The sequence below is a fragment of the Rhincodon typus genome, chromosome 5 (genome assembly GCF_021869965.1).
Source record: "Rhincodon typus isolate 14 chromosome 5, sRhiTyp1.1, whole genome shotgun sequence".
NCBI classification, from domain to species: Eukaryota; Metazoa; Chordata; class Chondrichthyes; order Orectolobiformes; family Rhincodontidae; genus Rhincodon; species Rhincodon typus.
The window spans coordinates 76,025,999-76,049,647 of NC_063336.1; the positions used below are offsets into that span (position 1 = coordinate 76,025,999).

The 23,649-nt window shown below is 40.8% G+C and overlaps 1 protein-coding gene across 1 annotated transcript in view; it reads right to left on the reverse strand.

Moving 5' to 3' along the window:
* Positions 1–23,649, reverse strand: part of adgrb3 (adhesion G protein-coupled receptor B3) — a 739,829-nt gene that overhangs the window by 153,944 nt on the left and 562,236 nt on the right. The window contains exons 19-20 of the mRNA XM_048596949.1: positions 14,520–14,623; positions 13,313–13,415 (exon numbers count right to left, since the gene is read on the reverse strand). Coding sequence (XP_048452906.1) covers positions 13,313–13,415; positions 14,520–14,623 — 207 coding nt within the window. The remainder of the gene's footprint in view (positions 1–13,312; positions 13,416–14,519; positions 14,624–23,649) is intronic.

Here is a 23,649-nt window from a genome sequence, read left to right on the forward strand (position 1 = left end):
CGAGAGAGAGAGAGAGAGAGATGCCGAGAGAGAGAGAGTGAGAGAGAGAGAGATGCCGAGAGAGAGAGAGAGATATGTCGAGAGAGAGAGAGATATGTCGAGAGAGAGAGAGATATGTCGAGAGAGAGAGAGATATGTCGAGAGAGAGACAGAGATGTCGAGAGAGAGACAGAGATGTCGAGAGAGAGACAGAGATGTAGAGAGAGAGACAGAGATGTAGAGAGAGAGAGACAGAGATGTATAGAGAGAGAGACAGAGATGTATAGAGAGAGAGACAGAGATGTATAGAGAGAGAGACAGAGATGTATAGAGAGAGAGACAGAGATGTATAGAGAGAGAGACAGAGATGTATAGAGAGAGAGACAGAGATGTATAGAGAGAGACAGAGATGTATAGAGAGAGAGAGACAGAGATGTCGAGAGACAGATATAGAGAGAGAGACACACAGATACAGTCTGAAAGAGAGAGAGACAGACAGACAGAGTAGAGAGAGAGGGAGACACAGTCACACAGTCAGAGAGTCACACACAGTCAGAGAGAGACATAAACATAGAGAGCGAGAGCGCCAGACAGCCAGTAAGAGAGACAGGGGCACAGAGCGAAACCGACATACAGTCAGAGAGACAGCGAGAGACAGAGACAGAGACAGCGGTACAGCGAGAGACAGACAGGCAGACCCAGACAGTAAGAGACAGAGACAGAGACAGATACAGACACACCAGTAAGAGGGAGACACACGCAGTCAGAGAAAGACAGATGTAGAGAGAGAGAGAGACAGACATACACAGACACAGTCAGAGACAGACAGACAGACACAGGGAGACAGAGAGAGGCACACAGTCAGAGAGAGAGAGAGAGAGAGAGACAGGGGCAGAGAGTGACAGGGGCAGAGGCAGAGACAGAGGGACAGAGACAGAGGGACAGAGACAGAGGGACAGAGACAGAGGGACAGAGACAGAGGGACAGAGACACAGAGAGATTCAGAGAGAGAGAGACACACAGAAACACAAACATAAAATGTGGACATCACAACCTTCAAAATCTCCCCTCCCCCGACCGCATTCCAAAACCAGCCTCGCTCATCCCCGCCTCCCTAACCTGTCCGTCCACTCCTTCCACCTCCACCTATCCCTTCCTCCCACCTCAAGCCCCACCCCCATCTCCTACCTACTAACCTCATGCCGCCCCCTTGACCTGTCCGTCCTCCCTGGACTGACCTATCTGCTCCCTAACTGCCCACCTACACTCACCTTTACTGACTCCATCCCCGCCTCTGTGACCTGTCTGTCTCCTCTCCACCTATCCTCTCCTCTATCCATCTTCTATCCGCCTCCCCCTCTCTCCCTATTTATTTCAGAATCCCCTTCCCCTCCCCCATTTCTGAAAAAGGGTCTAGGCCCGGAACGTCAGCTTTCCTGCTCCTCTGATCTGCTTGGCCTGCTGTGTTCATCCAGCTCTACACCTTGTTATCTCACCTTCTAGAGAAACTTGGCAGGTCTGGCAGCATCTGTAGATAAAAAAACAGATTTAATATTTCGAGTCTGGTAAGCCCTCTTCAGAAGAGTCATTGAAATCTCAACTCTGTTTTCTCTTTCCGGAGTTGCTACTCGACCTGCTGAATTTCTCCAGCATTTTATGTTTGTGTTTCAGATGTCTAGCATCCATAGTTCTTTGTTTCCCTGGGATGTTTCAAAGGATACCAGTCATTTCCTGTAGCCTTCCTGGGACAAATAAGATAATTATGCAGTATCACAAAGAATAGAAGACTCAATTACAACAATATTTTGAAATAGAACAGCTAGTGATGCAGACATCAATACTACAGGAGGATCAAATGAAGGCAGAATGAGCTCAAAAGGATCTTTACCCACTTAGCTACTGTAATACAATTGCTGAAGGAATCTCAGTAATAGTCAAAGATCAGTGATATTAAATGCTTCAAGTGTGACTCGTGTTAACTGCCTCAAAAAGAGGCAGTTGTTCAAAATGACAAATGACAAAAAAAGATAATGAAGAATCCAAATCAAAGATATTGATCACGAGGAGCTTTAAAAGTCTTGTGCAGAAAGTCATTTTGCAGTACTAGATGGAGCTTTTGCTTCAGCTGATTGTGCTTCTGATTATATCTATTCTTCAGTTTTGAGAATAGACTGAAGAGTGGGACTGTTCTCTCTGGAGAGAAGACAGAGGCGATTTGATAGAAGCTTTCAAAATCATAGGTAAGTTGGATAGAGGTAGATGGAAAGAAGCTGTTCCTGCTTGTAAAGAGAAGAATAAGAGAGCACAGATTGAAAGTGGCGTACAAGAGGACCGAGGATGAAGTGAGAAAAATAACTTCTTCACACAACTAGTTAGGGAAAAAAGTGCATTGCTTGGAAATATGTTACAGGCAAGTTCAATTGAGGCATTTAAGAGGGCAATGGATACTTACTTAGATAGAAGTGATGTGTATGAATATGGGCAAAAGGCAGGAGATTGGCACTGGGCAATAGAACTGATGCCAGCAAGAGGAGCTGAATGGCCTCATTCAGTATCATAGCAGTTCTGAGATTCCATGAACAGCATGAGAGACAGATTGGCTAATACGTTATCTTGATTTATGAAGTGGCAAGATTAAGAAATATATAGTGTAGTATTTAGTTTGGTGACGAAAATATGTTGAGGTCACTAAAGCAGGTTACAAATCCATGTAAAATAGCTGGAGTGAAAGTTGTAAAAGAACTGATGTAGTTTCCATTGAAATATCTACCTTGTTGAGTAAACCTTCTATGAGAAAAGAACAGGACATGACATGAAGCGTGATAGAGCAATTATTTTTGAAAATCGGTTGGACCTGCTGTTTACCTAGTCAGGACATTATTGTCTGCACTTCACAAAACTTAATATCTCTCTTGGCAGAGTGTTGGAAAAATCTTATGGCATCTGGTGATAAAAAAAATAACAAGGAGGAAACCGCTCTTAAGGTTACACTGAAAATTTGGCCAGACTCACCAAAGTTTACCAATCCTTCTAAAGGATGCCGCTATGATTGATGCAGAGTATATTCAGTTAATAAAAGGAGATCAATAAGAAATGTGAAATCTGCGGAAAGTATCAAAAGGGACCACCATGTCCCACCATAAACCTTCCATTGACATGACTTTCACAAGGGAGCTACCATCCATCTAAAGGTATGGACAGAAGTATTTTAGTTCTGCATTTTGTTGACCTGGCGCCTAGATTTAGTTTTCTGACAAAAATCGCCACAGAAATGCCAAAATGGTGATTACAGAATCTCTAGTGTGGAAGCAAGCCATTTAGCCCATCAAGTCCACACTGATTCTCCAAACAGTATCCCACCAGACCCAGCCCCCTTCCCTATTTCTGTATTTCTGCATTTCACACGGCTAAGCCAACTAGCCTGCACATCCCTGGACACTATGGGCAATTTACCATGGCCAATCCATTAGCCTGCACATCTTTGGACAGTGGGAGGAAACCAGAGCACCTGGAGTAAACCCATGCAGATATAGGGAGAATGTTCAAACTCTATGCAGAAAGCTTCCAGAGGGTGGAATCGAATCTGGGTCTCTGGTGCTGTGAGGCAGCAGTGCTGACCCTAAGCCACTGTCCTGCATCAAAGATAAATTTACAAATCTTGAAAAATGTGGGAGAGATCAAACTTGACACATCTGCCTTGCTTCGGACTTTCTTTCGTGGGGAAAACCTGAAAATCATGGTCATGAGGACTGCAGATTCAAAGACCCTCCATCAATGGATTCTGTGAAAGGAATTCCATGCTAATGAATAAAATGCTGCATAAAATTTAAGCTTATCAAATCAAATTGTAAGCTGACAATGGTTCTGGCATGAGCAGTTCATGTAATTAACTCACGTCAGATAAATGGAGGGCATAGTCTCTATCAGTTTGGGCATGGGCAAAATCCTAAGTTGCCTTCTGTGCTTTGTTATAGTCATCCTGCACTAGAAGGCACTCTACTTAGTTATTTTTTTAAAAAATACATTGTTTACTTACATGTGAAACATTTCAAAGTTGAGGTTTTGGAGAAAATTGTCTAAGGCCATTCATATGATATGGGCAGACAATGGTAGAAGTACTTAAACAGCTCCTTAGGAGAGCCAGTACAGAAAAAAAAAGTCAAATGGCCTTCTTTTGTGATGTAATGATTCTATCCAAGTCAGAAGTTAATGCAGGAGATTTAGTCAATTATTAGGGAAATAGGCATGAGGAATGGAAAGGCCCTTGTACAATAATCGATTGTGATGGTTAGACATACTTAATAAACATGATGCCACAACTCACTGGTGTAGGACACTGGAAATCAAGGTCTGCTATTCTGAGTCCTCATAAAAGTGAAAAAAAATTAAAAGTATGCAGAATTCTTTGAATTTACATGTCTTTATACCAAGGTTGACAGAAAACACAGACCAGGTATATGTACGTAACCAAAATTATTACTTATTACAGATAAATAACTCCAGCTACAGGCAAACAACTATAAACATTGACATATAACTATTTGTTAAAACTCTGATCTCTTATAAACTTTCCCTTTAAATATGCGCATATGGGGGAAAAAAAAGGGGTGTTTTGGCAGAGGGAAAACTGAAAAAGCAGTTCAGTGATCTCTGTTTACCAGAACTGCCCAAATGGTGCCTGTGCTGATCAGAATGCTCATCAGCTTTTCTTCTCTGGGTGCTTTCACTGTTTTGCAGAGGCAGTGTCACTGGTTCACACTTACAAAAGATCTCTGACTTATGAATTAGATATCACAGTTTATAGCAACTATGGAGGAAGAAAAATAGGTTTCCTTCAGGCTTAAAGCAGCTTTTACTGTAGAGAACAGAGAAGCTCTGAGTTGGTGGAGGTCTGAAGACTTCCCTCTATCTTGTTCAGAGCTTTCAACTGTTCAGCTACCTGGAACCAATAGCATTATTATTGCCAGGCAGAAGGCCTTTGTCATCACTAATCAGTCATTAGTTCACAGACCAATCAGCTACTTGTAGCCATTGGATTTTCATCATGTATACCCCTGGCTCTGGCTTATCTGCACTTCCCCTATTACAGCTTGAACCAGCAGTGGTGTAAACAGTGCTGAAAAGGAGAGCTAGGTTTCTTGCTTTCCAAACATACAGTAATCCTTCAGCAATCAGTTTTAAAATAGTACTTTTCCTATATCAGTCATTAAAAATGCAGAAAATAAAAAGAGAAGATTTTGACAAAGGCGATGAAATTCTTAAGATGCATTTCTCTCGAACAATTTATCAATAATCACTGATCAGCTGATAGAATTAACCTTGTACCTCAAATGTTCCGTAATGGGAGTTCTGAGGAAGAAAATGAGGTTAGGTTAACAGCTGGATTATGACCACAAGAGTGATCAAGATACTTGGGAGTGTGATCATATCCAAAGGCCAGTTACTGAGACTGCATACTCATCTAAGTATTCCAGATGGGTTTAGTGAATAGATTAGGGATGTGACAACATTGGGAGATGTAGGAAAAGCCACAGGCAGGTTTTGACTATTGCTTAAAATTGCAAGATGCTAGTTAAGAAGTGAGGTTCACCGATAGAATAGGTTGAATGAGTGGAGTGAAAGAAAGTGCAGTACAAGTGCTGTTATTGGATCCAGCAGTGACTCTTTTTTTAGGAAATGATCATGTACTAGAGAGAGACCTTTCAGTCAAGAATCAAAGGTAGATATGATATTGGAGGTTGAATGAATTAAGCATAGAAATACAAGGCCACAGAACAATCTGGAGAACCAGAATAGGAATTCCTGATGATTGAGGTTTTGTGATTGCCAACAGACATGACAAACATGTATAAAAAAGCTCCTTGCAGATGGGATGTGCAAGGCTAGTTGATAGTTTTGAACGCAATTGGGCAGTGCAGATGTAGTTGAATCAGCCACAGCTAGAAAAGGTATCTTAAAAACATTTTTTAGCTCTTTTGGGTAAACATTCATGGATGCATAGATGAATTAATTGAAAGGCATTAATTTGGGGCACTACTTAGACAAAAATATTTCTGAAAATGCCAGACAGGCAGCAAATGAAGAAGGAAAACTACAAGCCACAGAACTAATACAGATAAGGCCTAAACATTCTTTCTCAAGTCTAATATCTTTTTGGTGAGATTTCTTTCAGTGTTCAACTAAAAACAGCTCCCATATGTTTTATTAGTATCATGAAGGAAAACTTTCAAATATCTTCATGATGCATGTTGATGATTTTGTAATTATGCAATAGTGTGGAATTTGAGAAATTAGTTCTGAATAACATTGGAGTAGAATTTAAAATTGGAAGACGGACAGAAAGGGCTTTCAGACACATTAGTTTCAACATTAAGCATTGTAGGTCCAGAGTAACATAATTAGAGTGTGTTAGTTCCTTCCTGATTAGTCATACTAGTTCATCACTGAAGGCCAATGATGTACATAAAAGGGGAGACAGGGCAACTGTGAAACTTGAATGGTCAATAAAATAAGTTATGCATTCAGACTTGACCAAAGATTCATTTGATTTAGTAACATGTCAAAATGTTAGAAAAAGTGGAGAATATTTCAAGGGAAAATACAGAAAGTTAAATCTGGAGAAATATGTACTTGAATTTCATCTCTAAGTGACCCAGCCAACGCTAAACTAGTGATTTTTAGCGATGCTTCACAGGCTAATCTTACTGTTGTGTATATGAGTTTTTTCGTAATATCTATGATGCATAAAAATGGGAAATGTTGCCCCTTAGCTTGGACACTAAGAAAATAAGGAGGGTGCTTAGAAGTACTGTGGGTCCTGAAACATTCGCTCTTGTAGAAGGGATGGTGGATTAGCAGCATAGTGGTATTGCTCCTTAGCTAGCAATCCAGAGGCTCAGCGTAAAGATCTGCTGACAGGAATTCAAGTCCCACCACTGCAGCTGGGGGAGCTTAACTTCAATTCAAAATCTGGAATAATAATAAGGCAAAATCACAGTAATAATGAACGTGAAGGCATCCAATTACTGTAAAAGTCCATCTGATTCATTAATATCCTTCAAGGAGGAGATCTGGAAATTCTTACTTGCTTTGACCTACATATGACTCCAGACCCACATAAATGTGGTTGACCCTTAACTGCCCTCTCAAATAGATGCTTAGTTTATCAGACTACTAAAAAAAAAACAGATAGACCACTCGGCATTAACATATGCACTGAAAACAACAAAGGCACAATCTTTCCAGTCAACCGTGTAATGTCCTCCTCACACACATTTCCATCACCATTTCTGTGTACGTCCTGTACCATCAGTAAGACTGAGACACCAGCACGAGACAGTGACACAGAACTTGACAAGTGTGCAGTAGTTTCCCTGGGAGTCCTCACCATCAATTTTGACACTTCACAAAATCTCAGCAGCTCAAATGACTTTGAGAAAACTGCTGTTTACCACAAGCCCTCCAAGTCCCTTAACTGATCAATCAATTTTCTTCCATGTAAAGCACCATTTAGATGATGCAGTATGGGTGGTAAGGACACAGAGTATACTCTGATAGGAGGAACTTAAAATTCATGAAGAATAGTTCAGTTGCACTACCAATGACCAAGACGAACAGACAGCGAGGGCACGCAGAAGTAGGCGCACGAGGAAGGAATGCTGCATAGAGAGAAAGTGGTGGTTCAGTTATTAGCCCTGCTGCCTCAGAGGACCAGGGACCCTTGGGCAACTGCCTGTGTGGACTTTGTACATTCTCCCTGTGTCTGTGTGGGTTTCTTTTGGGTGCTCCAGTTTCCTACCACATTACAAAGGTGTGCAGGTTAGGTAGATTGGCCAAGATTCGAGATAGCGTCGACACCAGCCGACTCTTTGCAAGCCCACCACAGGAGGCCTAACTAACATTTCTTACACATGTTCTACACTTTTAAACTTCCTGCTACGTGCACATCCTGTAGGTGTAACCTGTATGCCTTATTCTGTCCAAGTTTCTTTTTCCACCCCATGATCTGTACGTCCTTGCTTACTATGATCTGCCGTACTGCTCGCAAACAAAGCTTTTCACTGTACGTGGGTTGACGTGATAATAGATAAGATCAATTCATATGTTAAATTTCTCCACAGTGTCCAGGGTTGTGCAGGTTAGGTGTAAAGGAACACAGGGTAGAGAGGAAGAGAATATGGTTTAAACAGAAACAGACTGATAGAAAGGCATCATGGGGTGGAGAAGAAGAGAGAGAGGCTATATGATGTACAGAGAGAAGGGAGCGGAGCACACGCAGAGGAAAAGCAGCGAGGGAGAGAAATGTGGCATGAGAAACGGACAGAGAAAGGGAATGCTGGTGGCCGGTGGGGAAAATGAGATGAAGGCAAAGGGCACAATGAAGTGCAGTGGGGAAGAGAAAGACAGGGAAAGGGAATGTGGTGAAGAGAAAGGGTACATGGAGTAAAAAGCCAGAGGGAGGGAGAGAGGGAGGGACAGAGGGAGGGAGGGTGGGAGAATGGTTAAGTCAGGAACTGTCAAAAGTATGTGTATCTTACTTTAAGTTGATCAGATGGCAAAGAATTGTTCAGAGAGGAGCTTGGTCACTGACTTAAGCAATGATTGAAATGGTTTAACCTGGCCTCAGTGTCCAGTGGACAGAGCAGTTTTGCTGAAGTTATCACACTATCAGTGAATGAAATGTCAGTAATGCAAAAGAAACAGACACAGTATTGGCATTGACCTTTTAAAAGTAAAATTTAGATAAAGCTGGAAAAGTGCAACAGGTTAAATAGCACCAGGAGCAAAAGGTCAATGATCTGAAATTATTAACTTTGCTGTTCCCACAAATGTTCGAACCAACTTGATCTTTTCTGTTGTGGTTATGGGTTTTAGACTGATTGAGGGGAAGGCAAGGTCTTCACACTTGGGTTTCTTAATGACACTGATTATTAAATATTAAGACTAAATATTATGATAGCAGGTTTTACCATTGTATATCTGACTACTATATTACTGAAAGACTATTCTACAAATTCTACTGACCAGTGCTAGTTGCACCACACAAGTTTCTAACTTCTTCACATTGTTAAACTCTGGGCACGCGGTACTATTTATTCCTAGTGAAAAAAATCTCCATGACATCAACACAAGGTTGCTCAACAGTCTTAAAGCCCTCTGAAGGCAATAGATAAAATACCAGAGATAACACGGTGTAGAGCTGGATGAACACAGCAGGCCAAGCAGCATCAGAGGAGCAGGAAAGCTGACGTTTTGGGTCGAGACCCTTCTTCAGATAAAACACCACTTAAGGCTACAATTATGAATCTATCATATTGGGACACAGTATATCAGCTTGGATAGTGGACTGGATAACCAATAGAAGACAGAGGAGGTGGGATAAAGGAGGGCATCTTCAAAATGGCAATTTGTAACTAGTGGTGTACCACAGGGATCAGTGTTGGGGTGGTGACAATTATTTGCAATATATATGTCAGAGACTTGGATGGGTGAAGTTAATATATAACTATGCTTGCACATGAAACAAAAATAGGAGGGAAAACAAATAGGGAGGATGACACAGAGTCTGCAGAGGTATACAGACAGGTTAAGTGATAGGACAAAGTTGATAGATGGAATAATTTGGGAAAATGTGAGCTTATACACTTTGGCAGGAAGAATAGTGGAGCTGAATATTATTTAAGCATAGAAAGGGTTCAGAAAGCCACAGAACAGAGGGATTTATAGGTCTTTGTCCTGAATCATGAAAAAAACAAACTAGCATACAAGTTCAGTTGGGTAACAGGAAAGGCGAATAGAATGTTGGCCTTTATTTCACGGGAAATGAAATATAGAAATAGGTAGATTTTTCTAAAATTATGCAGGATATGTCAAATTATCTCTTTATTTAAAGAAAGGTATACTGACATTAGAGGCAGTCGAAAGAAAGTTCACGAGGTTGATGCAGGTATGGAGGGACTCTCTCATTAGTGTGTGTTAGGTAAGTTGGGACTGAACTCATTGGAGTTTAGAAGAATGAGAGGGGACCTTATCAAAACATACAAGATTCATAGGGGACTTGACAGGGTAGATGCTCAAAAATGGTTTCCCTTGTTTGGGAGTCTCAGAATAAGGGGTTGCCCATTTAAGACAGAAAGAAGTAATTTCTTTTTTCAGAATGTGGTGAAGCTGTGTAATTCTTTACTGCAGAGAGAGGTCAAGGGTGGGCTACTATGCCTCATAAGCACAGCAAGATATCTGGTTGGCATGGACGAGTTGGACCGAAGGGTCTGTTTCCGTGCTGTGCAGCTCTGTAAAAAAAAAACCTCAGCACCTTGTCACCAAGCAAACAAAAGTATCTATAGTGTCCTTGGGATTCTTGCAATTTGTCTTTCCTTTCACCCCTTGGCATGGTCTGTCCACTATACGAGTATGGGATTTGCCATCAATTCATTGAAGGCACAAACAGTGACTGAAACAGTGCCATAAATGTGTCACAAGCAAAATACTCTGTGCCTAATTCCTTTGCGGAATCTGGCTCTTTATTTGGAATGTATTAGTAAGAAACCAAATGCAGCTAGTGCTGAGAAGAAATGTGTAAGAATCTTGCTCTTTGTTTATCAATTATGGAAAGTTATCACAATCAATCACATCGAACTGGCAGTACAATGAGATGGAGAGCAATTTTTTGTGTTACCTAAGTGACAAGCTTCAACAACAAAATCAAATCAAGTTGCCATAATCTCATCAGACCATAGGGCTGTGCTTACATTAAAAAGCGATGACTGTTGGTGACTTAACCGGAGGGCCACTACACCTCTGGCAAGAGGAAAGGTTGAGAAGGAAAATCCTTCATGGTAACCTCAGCTGGGGCTGGAATCAAACCCACACTGTCTGTCTCATACTGGTTTGCAGACCAACCATTCAGCCAACTAAGCTAAACTGCCCTCCACCCAACAAAGTAAAAGGGTCATGTTCACCATAACTGCCTCAAAAGGCAGGCCAGTCAGTATGTAACTCAACGTCTTCTCATTCTTTCAACGTCAACAGATGAAAAACAGACAAATTCTGTCACTGGCAGGCGTTTCTCCACAATGCCCTGAAAGTGAAAATGTTCCTGAATTTTCTCAGCCTTCTGGAATCAGCTGCCTGAACCAGAACAACGAGTATTTATATATAATTAAGACCCCGTATGGGAGTGATTTTCCCCACTTGCTGACAAATGTCAGACCTACCCCGTCATGGAGTTGGATTCCTTTCAGCAGTCTGCCCCCATCCTCCAAAGTGGAGCCCATTGACAGATGGGCCCTGGATAGGGCTCCCCCTCATATCTGAGAAATACAGCAGCCAGGCAGCTCAACCTATTCACTTTCATCTTTGCCAGGCTGGCAGATCCAGCAGCACCAGGAGTCCATGATGGTGAACATTGCGGCATCCAGTTAGGAGGCTGGCCCCTTCCCCCACTTGGAATACCACCTTGCTGCTGAGTGGTGGGAACTCCATTTGTTCTTGATGTCAGCAGTTGAACCTGTTGGTAAACTTTTGCCCTGTGTTTTGTGGTAAAGGATAATTGAATAATAGTACTGAATCAAAGATGATATCAGCTAAAGCCCCAAGTCAGTTTGATGAATACATCGAGTCACCACTCTTTATTACGTTTAACACAGCCTAACATACCATCATAATGACTTTTTCAAATAAAGAATACCCTTGCAGCATCTAAACTGCAGAGGTTAGAGCATTGTCTAGAACTTTGCTTTAAAATTTTTATATTACTTTATCTAAACCAGAAACAGATAAAATATTCCAACCTACAAACCACACCGTGGCTCAGTGGTTAGCATTACTACCTCATAGCACCAGGGACCTGGGTTCGATTCCAACATTAGGTGAATGTCTTTGTGGAATTTGCACGTTCTCCCCATATCTGCGGGAATTTCCATGGATTTCTTCTCACAGTCCAAAGAGGTGAAAATTAAGTGGATTGGCTATGCTAAATTGCACTTTAGTGTCAAGGGATATGTAGGCTAGATGGATTAGCCATGGAAAATGCAGGATTACAAGGGATAGGGTAGGGTGGGTGGGATGCTGTTTGGAGGGTTGTTGTGGATTCGATGGGTAAAATGGCCTGTTTCAACACTGCAGGGATTCTATTAAACACAGAATGCTACAAAGGCAAAGAGGTAACTTTGAAAATAATAAGGTTAATGTGTCTCATGCAAAACTTCTGTTTAAATGCTGACATGTAGAAGTTAGTCTGTTCCTGACAGGGCCACACTGTATTTAAAAATGATTAATTTCAAATTCTTCAACAGGATCACAGGTATTGACAATACACCCATGTGACCCATTTTAATTCATCCTAAGTGACTCCAACACCCAGTTGGTTCCAATGCTTCTACATCTCCAAGTGGAAGCCGAGCCTCCAGTGTTCAGTCTCTATGTGACTGATTACCAATATTCAGCCGAAGGATAACCAAATAATACCTTTCCAAAGTGAAAAACTCCCAGTCTATTTAAGACTTTCCTCAGAACACCAACTCTAACACAGACAGGCAACTGTGAGATTCTCCTCTATAGTCTTCAGCACTCCTAACATACCGTACTTACTAGCTTGAATGGTCTGGCACAGTGCTTCCCACACATTTACAGGCTGTGGCCGCATTTTGAGGGTCAGAAGTTGCTGTGACCCCTCACTGTGTGCTTTTGGTGGCGGAAGGTTGCACAGAACTGTGAGGGATGAGGCAAAGTGCTTAGTTTTTGAAACACCTACTTTTTCACCAACTTTTATGGCATAAGCATCAGGCCTTTAGATATTGATTGGCTAAGCCACGGCCTGACTAAAAAGAAAAAAACACTCAAGGAGACTTGCAGTGATGAAACTTGTTTGTGACCCCTGAAACTCATCTCACAAGTCCAATCTGTGTCACAACAGACAGTATGGAAAACCCTAGTCTAACATTCAAGCTCAGCAACACTTGAAGCTCAACTTCACTCGGTTATGCAAATTAAGTGAAGATTCTTACACATTTTAGCCTTGCAGTAATACAAAACAACCAATATCTTTATGAATTCAGAATGAAAAAACAGAACCGCTTCCATATAAAACACAAGCCAATCAAATTATTGAGGCTACATGTTTTCTGCAGAGCTTGTTCTAAATAGCCCAGTGAGATGCATCGACTGACGCAACACATTATAAACTGTGAGGGAACACTGGCTCAGGCAGATGCTATCACGCATCCTGTAGAGTCCACACAGGCAGCACAGAAAATCATGATATCCTCTTCACTTGGGAATCTGAAATTTTCACAGCATTAAAAAAAACACTACTGCAAACAGTTGATTTTAGTACCTTATTCCGAGTCTGTGTTTGTCCAACCACAATGAGGATGTTGGATGAGATGATGGAAAAGCAGAAGTTTATTAGAATAATCGACCTTTCTGATCGGATGTACCTGCACAAACACAAAAGGAGACCCACTTTGTAGTTTTGATGTGCAGCAAACGGGGTAGATCTCCACAAATATATCTTCACCAAAATGGGCTTGCAATGGAGTTCTATTTTTGCAATTTTCTTTAATTCGGGTAAGACAATGTACCTATAGCTAAAAACACACCAAAAGAGATGAGAGTACACAACAGTTTCACAGGAATTAGGCATAAGTAATAAAAATTATTATTTTTCCTTTTGTTACAGGAAATTGAATGCTGAGCATTATAACATGCATGCAACAATAAACTAGTTAATAGCTTTAACTGACAAGTCATTTTTTTTTTATCCAAAGTGACTTTGGTATGCTTCTGTTTAATTGTCCCAAACAAAATACAACTTGCTGCATAAAATTGATCAACTTATTATACAGACGTAAATTTTTGGTTGAAGACTTGCACAGCTTTATCTCTTAAAACTGCATCAATTAAAAGAAAAAAATCCAAGTCCATTTCTACAAGGATGACAATTGGAGAAGTGAAATAAACCTTTGTTTAGTCACAACAGAGGCTCAGATAGTCTGTGAGGGGGCCCAATATCTGCTATGACTGCTTGATTTTGCCAATCCCCAGATAGTGACAATGACAACAGTAGTCTGTACCATCTACGAAAACATTTCCTCTGCAATTTGTGACAAATATCCCAAGACAGTTATGTAGCAATGTCACTGAACCAGTAATTCAGAGACCCAAGCTAATGCTTTACAGGCATAGAATAAAATCGGACCTCAGCAACTGGTGGAATTTGCATGTATTTAGAAGGAGCAAGAAAGGGAGTCTAAGTAAAAGAAACAATCACTGATGTTCATAAAAACACATCTTGTTCACTAATATCTTTCAGGTATGAAACCTTACTTAACCTGCTTTGGCCTAAATGGTGACAAGACCTCCAGGTATGTGGTCAACTCAAATGCTTTCAAGGCCAAGTGGGGATGGGCAACAAATGCTTTCCTTGTCAACTATATTCAAAAACAAGGAGAGGCGCCTTTGCTGTTCGTTCTAACAATAAAACCTTGTCCTTGAATAGTTTCATAAGCAAATTAGCAATGGCTGAATTTGAAGGTGCTCACCTCCACAGCACAGCATAGACGACTGCTAAAGCGATGAGGGCCATACATGAGAGACCACAACCGACTATCAAAGTGACTGAAGGCATGTCAGCATTCTCCATACCCTGCAGAGCAAAAACAGAGACAGAGACAATTTAACAAACACAACAGAACTTCTCCTTTTCACAATTAACTACTTCAATTCTTTATTCTCCTTAAAAATATTTGGTCAAAGTCTAGACTCTCACAATTTCATTAAGTGATAACTTCAGTGATTAACTGATTTAGGGTGGCACGGTGGCTCAGTGGTTAGCACTTCTGCCTCACAGCACCAGGGGCCTGGATTTGATTCCCCCTCGGGCAACCGTCTGTGTTGAGTTTGCATATTCTCCCTCTGTCTGTGTGGGTTTCCTCCGGGTGCTCCGGTTTCCTCCTACAGTCCAAAGATGTGCAGGCTAGGTGGATTGACCATGCTAAATTGCCCATAGTGTTCAGGGATGTGGAGATTAGATGGGTTTGGGGAATGGGTCTGAGTGGGATGTTCCAAAGGTTGGTGTGGACTTGTTGGGCCAAAGGGCCTGTTTCCACACTGTAGGGATTCTATGGAAAAAGAAGAAGAATTAAAATGCAGGGGAAAGAAAATTACCTTCAGTTAACTCAGAAGATGTTACATGCAAAAATTTCTGTGTACCCTTTAAATTTTTAATTTCTTTGACATCATCTTCCAAACACACCAAATTCTACCTCTTGGAAGAACAGATGTAACTTGGGAATACTACCGCCACAAGCGGGTTCCTCTCCAAGCCACTTACCATCCTGACCTCGGAAATATATCACTGTCCCTTCAGTAACAAGGGGTCAAAAATCCAAGAACTTCCTTCCTAATGGAATTCTGGGTCTATTTAAAACACATGGACTGCAGTGTTCAAGGCGGAAGCCCGCCACCACCTTCTCAAGGAGAACGAAGGATGGGCGATAAATCCTGGCTTTACCAGTTATGGCTACATCCCAAGAATAAATAAAAGGAAAAAGAAATTGTAGCACAATTGGGCAAGCTGTAAGGAAATTACATGAGAAAGAAACGAAAACAATGACTTTGCACGGACCAGCTTATCACTGGCACAGACACTAAACAAGTTGATATGATATACAATGGAATTTATATGCTGATGTCATTATGTATCTTAATCACAGGACACATCAAAAGTTCATTCCTATGCTTACAATTGAGCTCCTACATTTTTTAAAAACAGCAATTGAATTTTTAATTTTGTTTGGTAATAGGAACGTTGCCTTTTTAATACTTTTATAATAGTCTGTCGCTAGGGACTGGCACACTTGACTTCAGGCTGCATTTGCATCCACATTACTTAAAATTGGGATGCACTACATTAATTTGCATGATGATATGTCAAATGTTGCTGAGTGGCAAAAATGGGGATATGTGGTTAAGTGAGGCAGTTAGACACGATCAATTTATAAGACTTCTCACTGTTAAGAACATCAGCTGTATAATACTATTTCTGTTTGTACAGAAATGAATGCTTAATTGTTAATTGTTACTCTGTTCTGTCAAGCAGGAGTTCAGAAGCAGCATATTTTCCACATTATTTCGTCGACTCGGAAGAACAGCCATGCGAACTGCAGCTGTTAGTGAAAATTGTGTGACAACAACAACAACTAACATTTATACAGGATCATAATTAGAATAAAACTTTAGTGAAGACTATTTATTGTTTGCTATAGAAATTATACTTGCACTTTAAACAATTCTCCTCCACCTAGTGCTGGCTAGTGGCTGGTTCTTCTTTATATGCGCACCGAAGTTAGATGGATTGGCCATGCTAAATTGTCCATAGCGTCCAGGAACGTGTGGGATAGGTGTATTAGCCATGGGAAATGCAAGGTTGCAGGGATAGTGTGGCTGGGTGGTTCTGGGTGGGATGCTCTTCGGAGGATCGGTGTGGACTTGATGAGCTGAATGGCCTGTATCCACACTATAGGGATTCTATAATTCTAAGTACAATTAACTAATGAATATCCAACATGTTTACCCAATCACCTTCGACTACTAGGTACTCAGCATAACACACTAGTACAATTATCAGACAATATCTGACACTGAGCCACATTAAGAGCAATTCAGAAAGGTAACCAATTGCTTGTTCCAAATTGAAAGGTTTTAAAAGAGTGACACAAAAGGTAGACAGATTACCAAACCAATGGTGATGCAGTCTAAAATGGGTCATTACTCTGTGATAAGCCTCAAAACCAGTCACATTAGCAACACCCATAAATTCAATGGCATCTTTTTCTGCAGGTAACGAGTTGCTGCTGCACACAACAGGCAATAGCCTTTCCCTAAACTAACTTAATCTTTAAGGGCAGCAACTGGACTGTGATATATTTTCAGTGTAAATAAAGAATGTAGAATTTGTTTGTCAACAAATCTGTGTAAATAATCTCACGTGACAGCAGGATGTACCTGGAATGCAAGTGATACTGATTTGTGCAATGCACGTAGCTGGAAATGCAGCCAGTCAGTTAATTCTTCATGATTTTGCTTACCACAGAAATAATCCTTACTACATATGGGGACAAGCTACGTAAACAAGTGGTTCACCAAGGCTCCATGAACAACACCTTCCAAACCATTGGCCACTACTATCCAGAAGGACAAGGGCAGCAGATACGTGGTAAAGGCACTTGCTCTGTTGAACTTTATTTTGCCTTTTCAGTTGTAAGGCATAAGTTTCCTTTCAAAGTTGCACTCCTTCTCAAGCAAGAATGTGTGTACAGCCAAGATGCCATCTGGAAATTTTATGGATCTTTCCCAAAAGTAGCACTGCAATGCATCACGCGTGATTGTTTTTTCAATATGACAGTTCACATTGTAAATGTAAGGTACAACTTTGGCTCCATGTGTCGCTGACTCATTGTACACACACTTCATTTGTATGATGATATGAATAATCTTGGGGATCCTATCATCTGTAAACTAATATAAAGAAATGCAATTTGTAGAGCCATAACGAAGCAGTAATGAAAATAATAGAAGCAGATAAGAAAATATAACACTGTCAACACTGGGGATCGGAGGATGAATACAGCCATGATCTGCTCTCTAGAGCCAAAAAATGAGAAGTACGGCCCAGATTAAGAAGTGAGGTTAGATTCAATTATCAAATCTAGGCCTTTGAGATAGTTAAATTGTTAGAAGAAAATGTATGTACGAATATGCGATATGATATGGACTACCGCAAAAATCTGGTTTATAAATATCAGGACAGCAGAATAATACAGTACAGAAGACGTCCATCAGCCCATTGAGTCCGTACTGCCAAAAATCATACTATCACCTACTTGCCCCACACTAGGCCAATAGCCTTAAATATTATGACACTCCAAGTGTTCATCCAAGTACTTTTTAAAACAGTTGAGGTCTCCCATACTAACTACCCTTGCATTCCAGACCTCCACCATCCTCTGCGTAAAAAAAAGATTTTCCTCAAATTTCCTGCCACATATATAGTAAGGATTATTTTCATGGTAAGCAAGACCATGAAGAATGAACTGACTGGCTGCATTTCCAACCATGTGCATTGCATAAATCAGAGTATCCCTTGCATTCCAGGTACACCCTGCTGTCACGTGAAATAATTCACACAGATTTTATTGACAAACAATTCTACACTTTGTTTGCATTGCAAACATATCACGGTCCAGTTGTTCCCCTTAAAAGATAGATTTAGTTAGTTTATGGAAAGGCTGTTGCCTGAACTGTGCAGCAGCAACTTGTAACGTGCAGAAGATGATTTTAGGGTGTTGCTAATGCGGCTAGCTGGTTACTTCATTTGCCCCTCATAATCTTATACACCTCAATCAGCATATCCACTTCACGCCCCCAACCCCACCAAAAACCTTCCCTGTTCCAAAGAAAACATCCTGAGCTCGATCCTAGAAAACATCCTGGTGAATCTCCTTTGTACACCAGTACTGGATGTTAACCCAGCAGAAACCCACGCAGACGAGGGGAGAACGTGCAAACTCCACACTGGTACCCACCCAAAAATGGAATTGAACCTGTCCTTAGCTCTGTAAGGCAGCAGTGTTAACCACTGTGCCACCTTATTTGTTTATTGCTTGGGTAAATGTATTTGTTGTAAAATAATTACATGGTGAGGAGATTCAAATAAAGTACATTAAACACTGGAAAATAGCTTGAGCAACTAATACTGTTATAATTCCTGAGCTGTGGTGTAAACTCCTGCTGCAAGACTCACTGAGGGAGATCTGGATTTTGTATGATTGTGGAAAATGGTGATAACTAGTCAGCTTTCTGATTTATCTCCCAACCCATTTTTGTTGAAGCCAATAGATAAAGATGCCGACTCTTTATCGCCCATTTTACAGTAGAGATCAGGAAATCTTTATCACAAACCTTAGGGCTAATGTTTTTCAGCTAAAAGGGTATTTTCATTTTTGGATATAGATATTCAGTTCTGTTCAGGTTCATTCTGGACCTTTGGGGCAAAATAAAATGTTGCTTTGCCTGAACCAATCTAAAAGTGAAGCTTTTTTCCAAAGGGTCCAGTCTTGGATTGTCTGCATGTCTGTTTGGGTCTGCTTTAGTCTGGTTTTCAGACATGCAGATAAAGGATACCTAACCTGTACCGAGCAAAGTTCGCACTAGCTCCTCAATGGTGATCATGATACATTGTTTTCAAATGACCTATTGGAATTTTTAAAAATTCCATAGAATTTTTAGTTTTTTTTAAACTCCATAGATATGAAGGTGATTCAGAGAAGATTCACTGGGCAGATTCTGGGTATGAAGGGACTCTTGTGAGGAGAGATCAATAGGGTGGACCTGTACTTATTGGAATATAGAGAAATTGAGAGCCAACCTGATTGACATGTATAAGATTCTTAGCGGACTTGATAGGGAAAGGTTATTTCCCCTTGTGGGATAGTCTAGGAATGGACTGCATAATCTCTGAATAAGGTGACACATATTGAAAAAACAGAAGATGAGGAATTTCTTCTCTCAGTGGGTAGTGAATCTGTGGGGAGGGCTATTATTGCAGAGAGCTACTGAGGCTAAGTCATTAAGTATATTCAAGGCTGAGATTGACAGATTTTTAATCAGTAAGAGAAGCAAGGGTTATGGGAAAAGGCAGGAAAGTGGATTTGAGGAACATCAGATCAGCCATGATTTCGTTGAATGGTAGAGCAGACTTGATGGTCAAATAGCCTACTTCTGCTCATGTCTTACGGCCTTAAATCTGCTTCCCTTTTTTCTGTAGAAAAGTGGCCTTTCAAATGTGGATGCTATGATGGATGCTTAAAATCCCATATCCAGACTATATGTCAACTTTCAAACATTTTGACGGAGCTGAAAAGCTACAGAGATCTCTTTGAAGCCAAAAAGACAGCAACAGAAAAATGTATTGACCTGGGTACAGTTGGAAGATGACCTGGGTACAGTTGGAAGATGGATGCCACAGAGAGATTGCAGATGAGTGGCATTGAATGCAAGAGGCAATACAGATGAGCATGGTATACAATGACAGCACATCTTCAGGCAGAAGCAGCAATAAGCAGTACAAATATAACATGAATCGTAACTGTGCTGATATTCCAAATAAAATGGTTAAATGCAATCATAAACAGCGCCCTTAAACAACCATCACTGATAGCGCATCTGATCCAGCATCACACCTCTGAGCCCATATATCCTGTGCTAGTGTTTACGGACTGTACGATCCTTCTCTCACGTATCTTCACCTAATCCTAGAACGTTAATCCTATCAGGATATCCTTCCATTTTCTTTTTCTTTATTTATCCAATGGGCTTTCCTATCAACACTTCCTATTTAAAACCATTTAACGTTTAAGGTGAGAGGGGATAGATTTAAGACGGACCTGAGGGGCAATTTCTTCACGCAGTGAGTGGTGTGTATATGGAATGGGCTGCCAGAGAAAGGGATTGAGGCCGGTACCATAGCAACATTTAAAATAACATTTTGATAGGTACATTAAGAAGGGTTTAGAGGGATATGGACCAAATTCAGGCAATTGGAACTAGCTGAGTGGGCACCATGGTCAGCATGGACCAGTTTAGGCTGAAAGGCCCGTTTCCAAGCTATATGACTCTATGACTGTAATCCCATATCCTTGCCAGTTGAAGAACAAGGTTAGAAACAGGAATATTTCCAAAAGGTTTCACAAAGTACTTATTTCCTGTCAAATGTTTTGGAACATTCCTTGAATTTTGCCAACTTTTTGCAAACTTTGGAGTTTTTAGTGACCCTTTCCTGAAATGAGAAGAGAAGCACGAGAGCATATTTACTTAACCACTTCAAACGTAAGCAGAATCAGTCAAAGATTACAGCACAGAATGAGACACTTAGCCCACTATGTTTGTCTGCAAGATCATTCTCCATAGCCTAAGTATCTTCTCTCTTCATTTTAAGAGCTATGATTGAATCTGCTTCCAACACACACACAGGCAGCACTTTCCAGATGCTAACCACTCACTGCACAAGGAGTTCTTTTGTCAATCACCGTAAGCCAGTGTCCCTTAGCTCTCAACCTTGCACCAATAAGAAACAGCTTCTTCTTATCTACCCTGTCAATGCTGTTCATAATTTTCAGTCCCTCTACCAAATCTCTTCTCAGCCAAGAGAAACAGCCTCACCTTCTCTAATCTGCCCGCATAACTGAAGTTCCTCATTAGAAACATTGAAAATAGGTGCAGGAATAGGCTATTTGGTCCTTTGAACCTGCCCCTTCATTCAAAATGATCATTGCTGATCATGCAATTTCAGTATCCCATTCCCCCTTTCTTTGCATAGGCCTTGCTCTCTTTAGTCACAAGGGTCACATCCAGCTCCATCTTGAATATATCTAACAAACAGCTTTCTGTGGGAGAGAATTCCTCAGGTTCACAACTCTGAGTGTAGATTCTCTCTCATCTTAGTCCTGAATGCTTCTTCCCTTTCTGGGGTTCCCCACTATTAGGAACATTCTTCCCACATCTAGTCCGTCCCATCCCATACAACTTTTTTTAATATCACCCCTCATTGTTCTAAATTCCAGCAAATACAAGCCCAGTCAATCCAGCCTTTCCTCATATGTCAGTCCTGCCATCCCGGGAATCAGTCTAGTGAACCTTTGCTGAACTCCCTCAATAGCAAGGCCATCCTTGGTCAGGCTAGGAGACCAAAACTGCACACAATACTCAAGGCGTGGCCTCACCAAGTCCCTGTATAACTGCAGGAAGACATCTCTACCCCTATACTCAAATCCTCTTGCTATGAAGGCCAACATTCAATTTCCTTACTGCCTGCTGCACCTGCATGCCAATCTTCAGTGGCTGTTCCCCCATAACACCCCAGGTTTTGTTGCACCTCACCTTTTTCTAAACTGCCACCATTCTGGTAATAATCTGCCTTACTGTTTTTGCCGCCAAAGTGGGTAACTTCACATTTATCTCACATTGCTGGGATTATTTTCACAAATCTTTCTGCATCCTCTCTACCTTGACATCCACCCTAAAGTACAGTGCCAATGGCTGGACACAGTACATCAACTGAGGTGAAAACAGTATTTGATAAAGTTTCTTCATATCTTACAAGCATTTTATTCTATGTTTCTACTTATAGAATCCAGAACCCTGGACATCTTTTACCTAGTTTCTCAACCTGCAATGACATCTTCAATGAATTTTGTATGTGTGCAGCCATGTTCCTGCACCTCCTTCAGAAATAAATTTTTGATTTAATATTGTCCCTTCACACTTCTCTGTATTAAGATTTCTTCTATCTGGTGTCAGCTCATTCACAAGCTATCTACATCATCTTGAAATCTAACACTATCTTCCTCATAATTTGCAATACTTCCAGGTTTTGAGTCATTTGCAAATTTTCAACGTATACCCTGTGCAACCAGATCTAGGTCATTAATACATAGTTAAGAAAGGTCACAATCCTATTCTTGATTCCGGAGGAACCTTCCTCAAGTCTTAAAGCAAGACCATTCCTCGCTACTCCTCGTTTCCTTTCACTAAACCAATTGCATGTCCTGCTCCCATTGACCCTTTTATTTCAAGGGCATCAACTTTGCTGACAAGCCAGATTTTAATCATTTTCTTTTACAAGTCTATGAACCCAACGCCAACAGAGTCATCCTCATCAAATGTCCCTGTTACCTTATTAAAAATTCAAATTCCTTAAATGGAATTTGCCTCTAACAAGTTTCTCCTGGCTTTCCTTAGCTAATTCACATATGCCCTTGGAACAGTAAACTGTGACCTTTCTAGCTTTTAGGTTTCTAAAAGCTTTCCTATCACTAAGGTTTAACTGACTAGCCTATATTCACGGGGCTTATCCTCATACTTCGTTTGGAAAAGGACATAACATTTACAACTCTCCAGTCATCTTTTATAGCCAGTCCCTCCACAACTTTTACCTTTATTTCCCTTTGCAATCTCATACACATAGAACAGTTTGAAATTGTCCTTGGACTTCACTCTGCTCAACTTTGGCTTTATACATTTCTACATCTCTATGTCAACTTCAAATATCTGAAAACAAATAAGCAATAATTCTGAGAAGCAAGTTGCAGACTCAAAGTTAACTCAAATTCTAACTCTCTCAGTCACACCACAATTCAAGACATGGTTCAGTTGGTAGCATCCTCAACTTGCAGGAGAAGACTGAATCTTCAAAGTACTACTCCAGAGACTTTCAGCAGACAGTTATGAGACAATGCTGTACTGCCAGAGGTACCATCTTTTACAAGAGACTTAAACTCAGGTCCAGCTGCTCTCTTAAGTGGATGGAAAAAGTGGTGCGTGTCAATACATGCCAGAAGGGCAGGAGATTATCTCCCATGCCTTGGTCAACATTTATCATAACCTATCTTAGCCAACATTTCTCTCTCAAATCAGCATCATAAAAACGAATCACAACAATTTCTGCTGTGCGCACATCAACTGCCTTATTTCCTACATTTCACTACCTCAAAAAGTACTAAATTGGCCACGAAGCACTTTGGATAGCCTGAGGGCATGAAAGTCATTAACTGCAAGACTCTCTAAGGTTCTTCAGTACATTTGTAGCTCGGGTTGTGGATGCTGTGGTTGGTT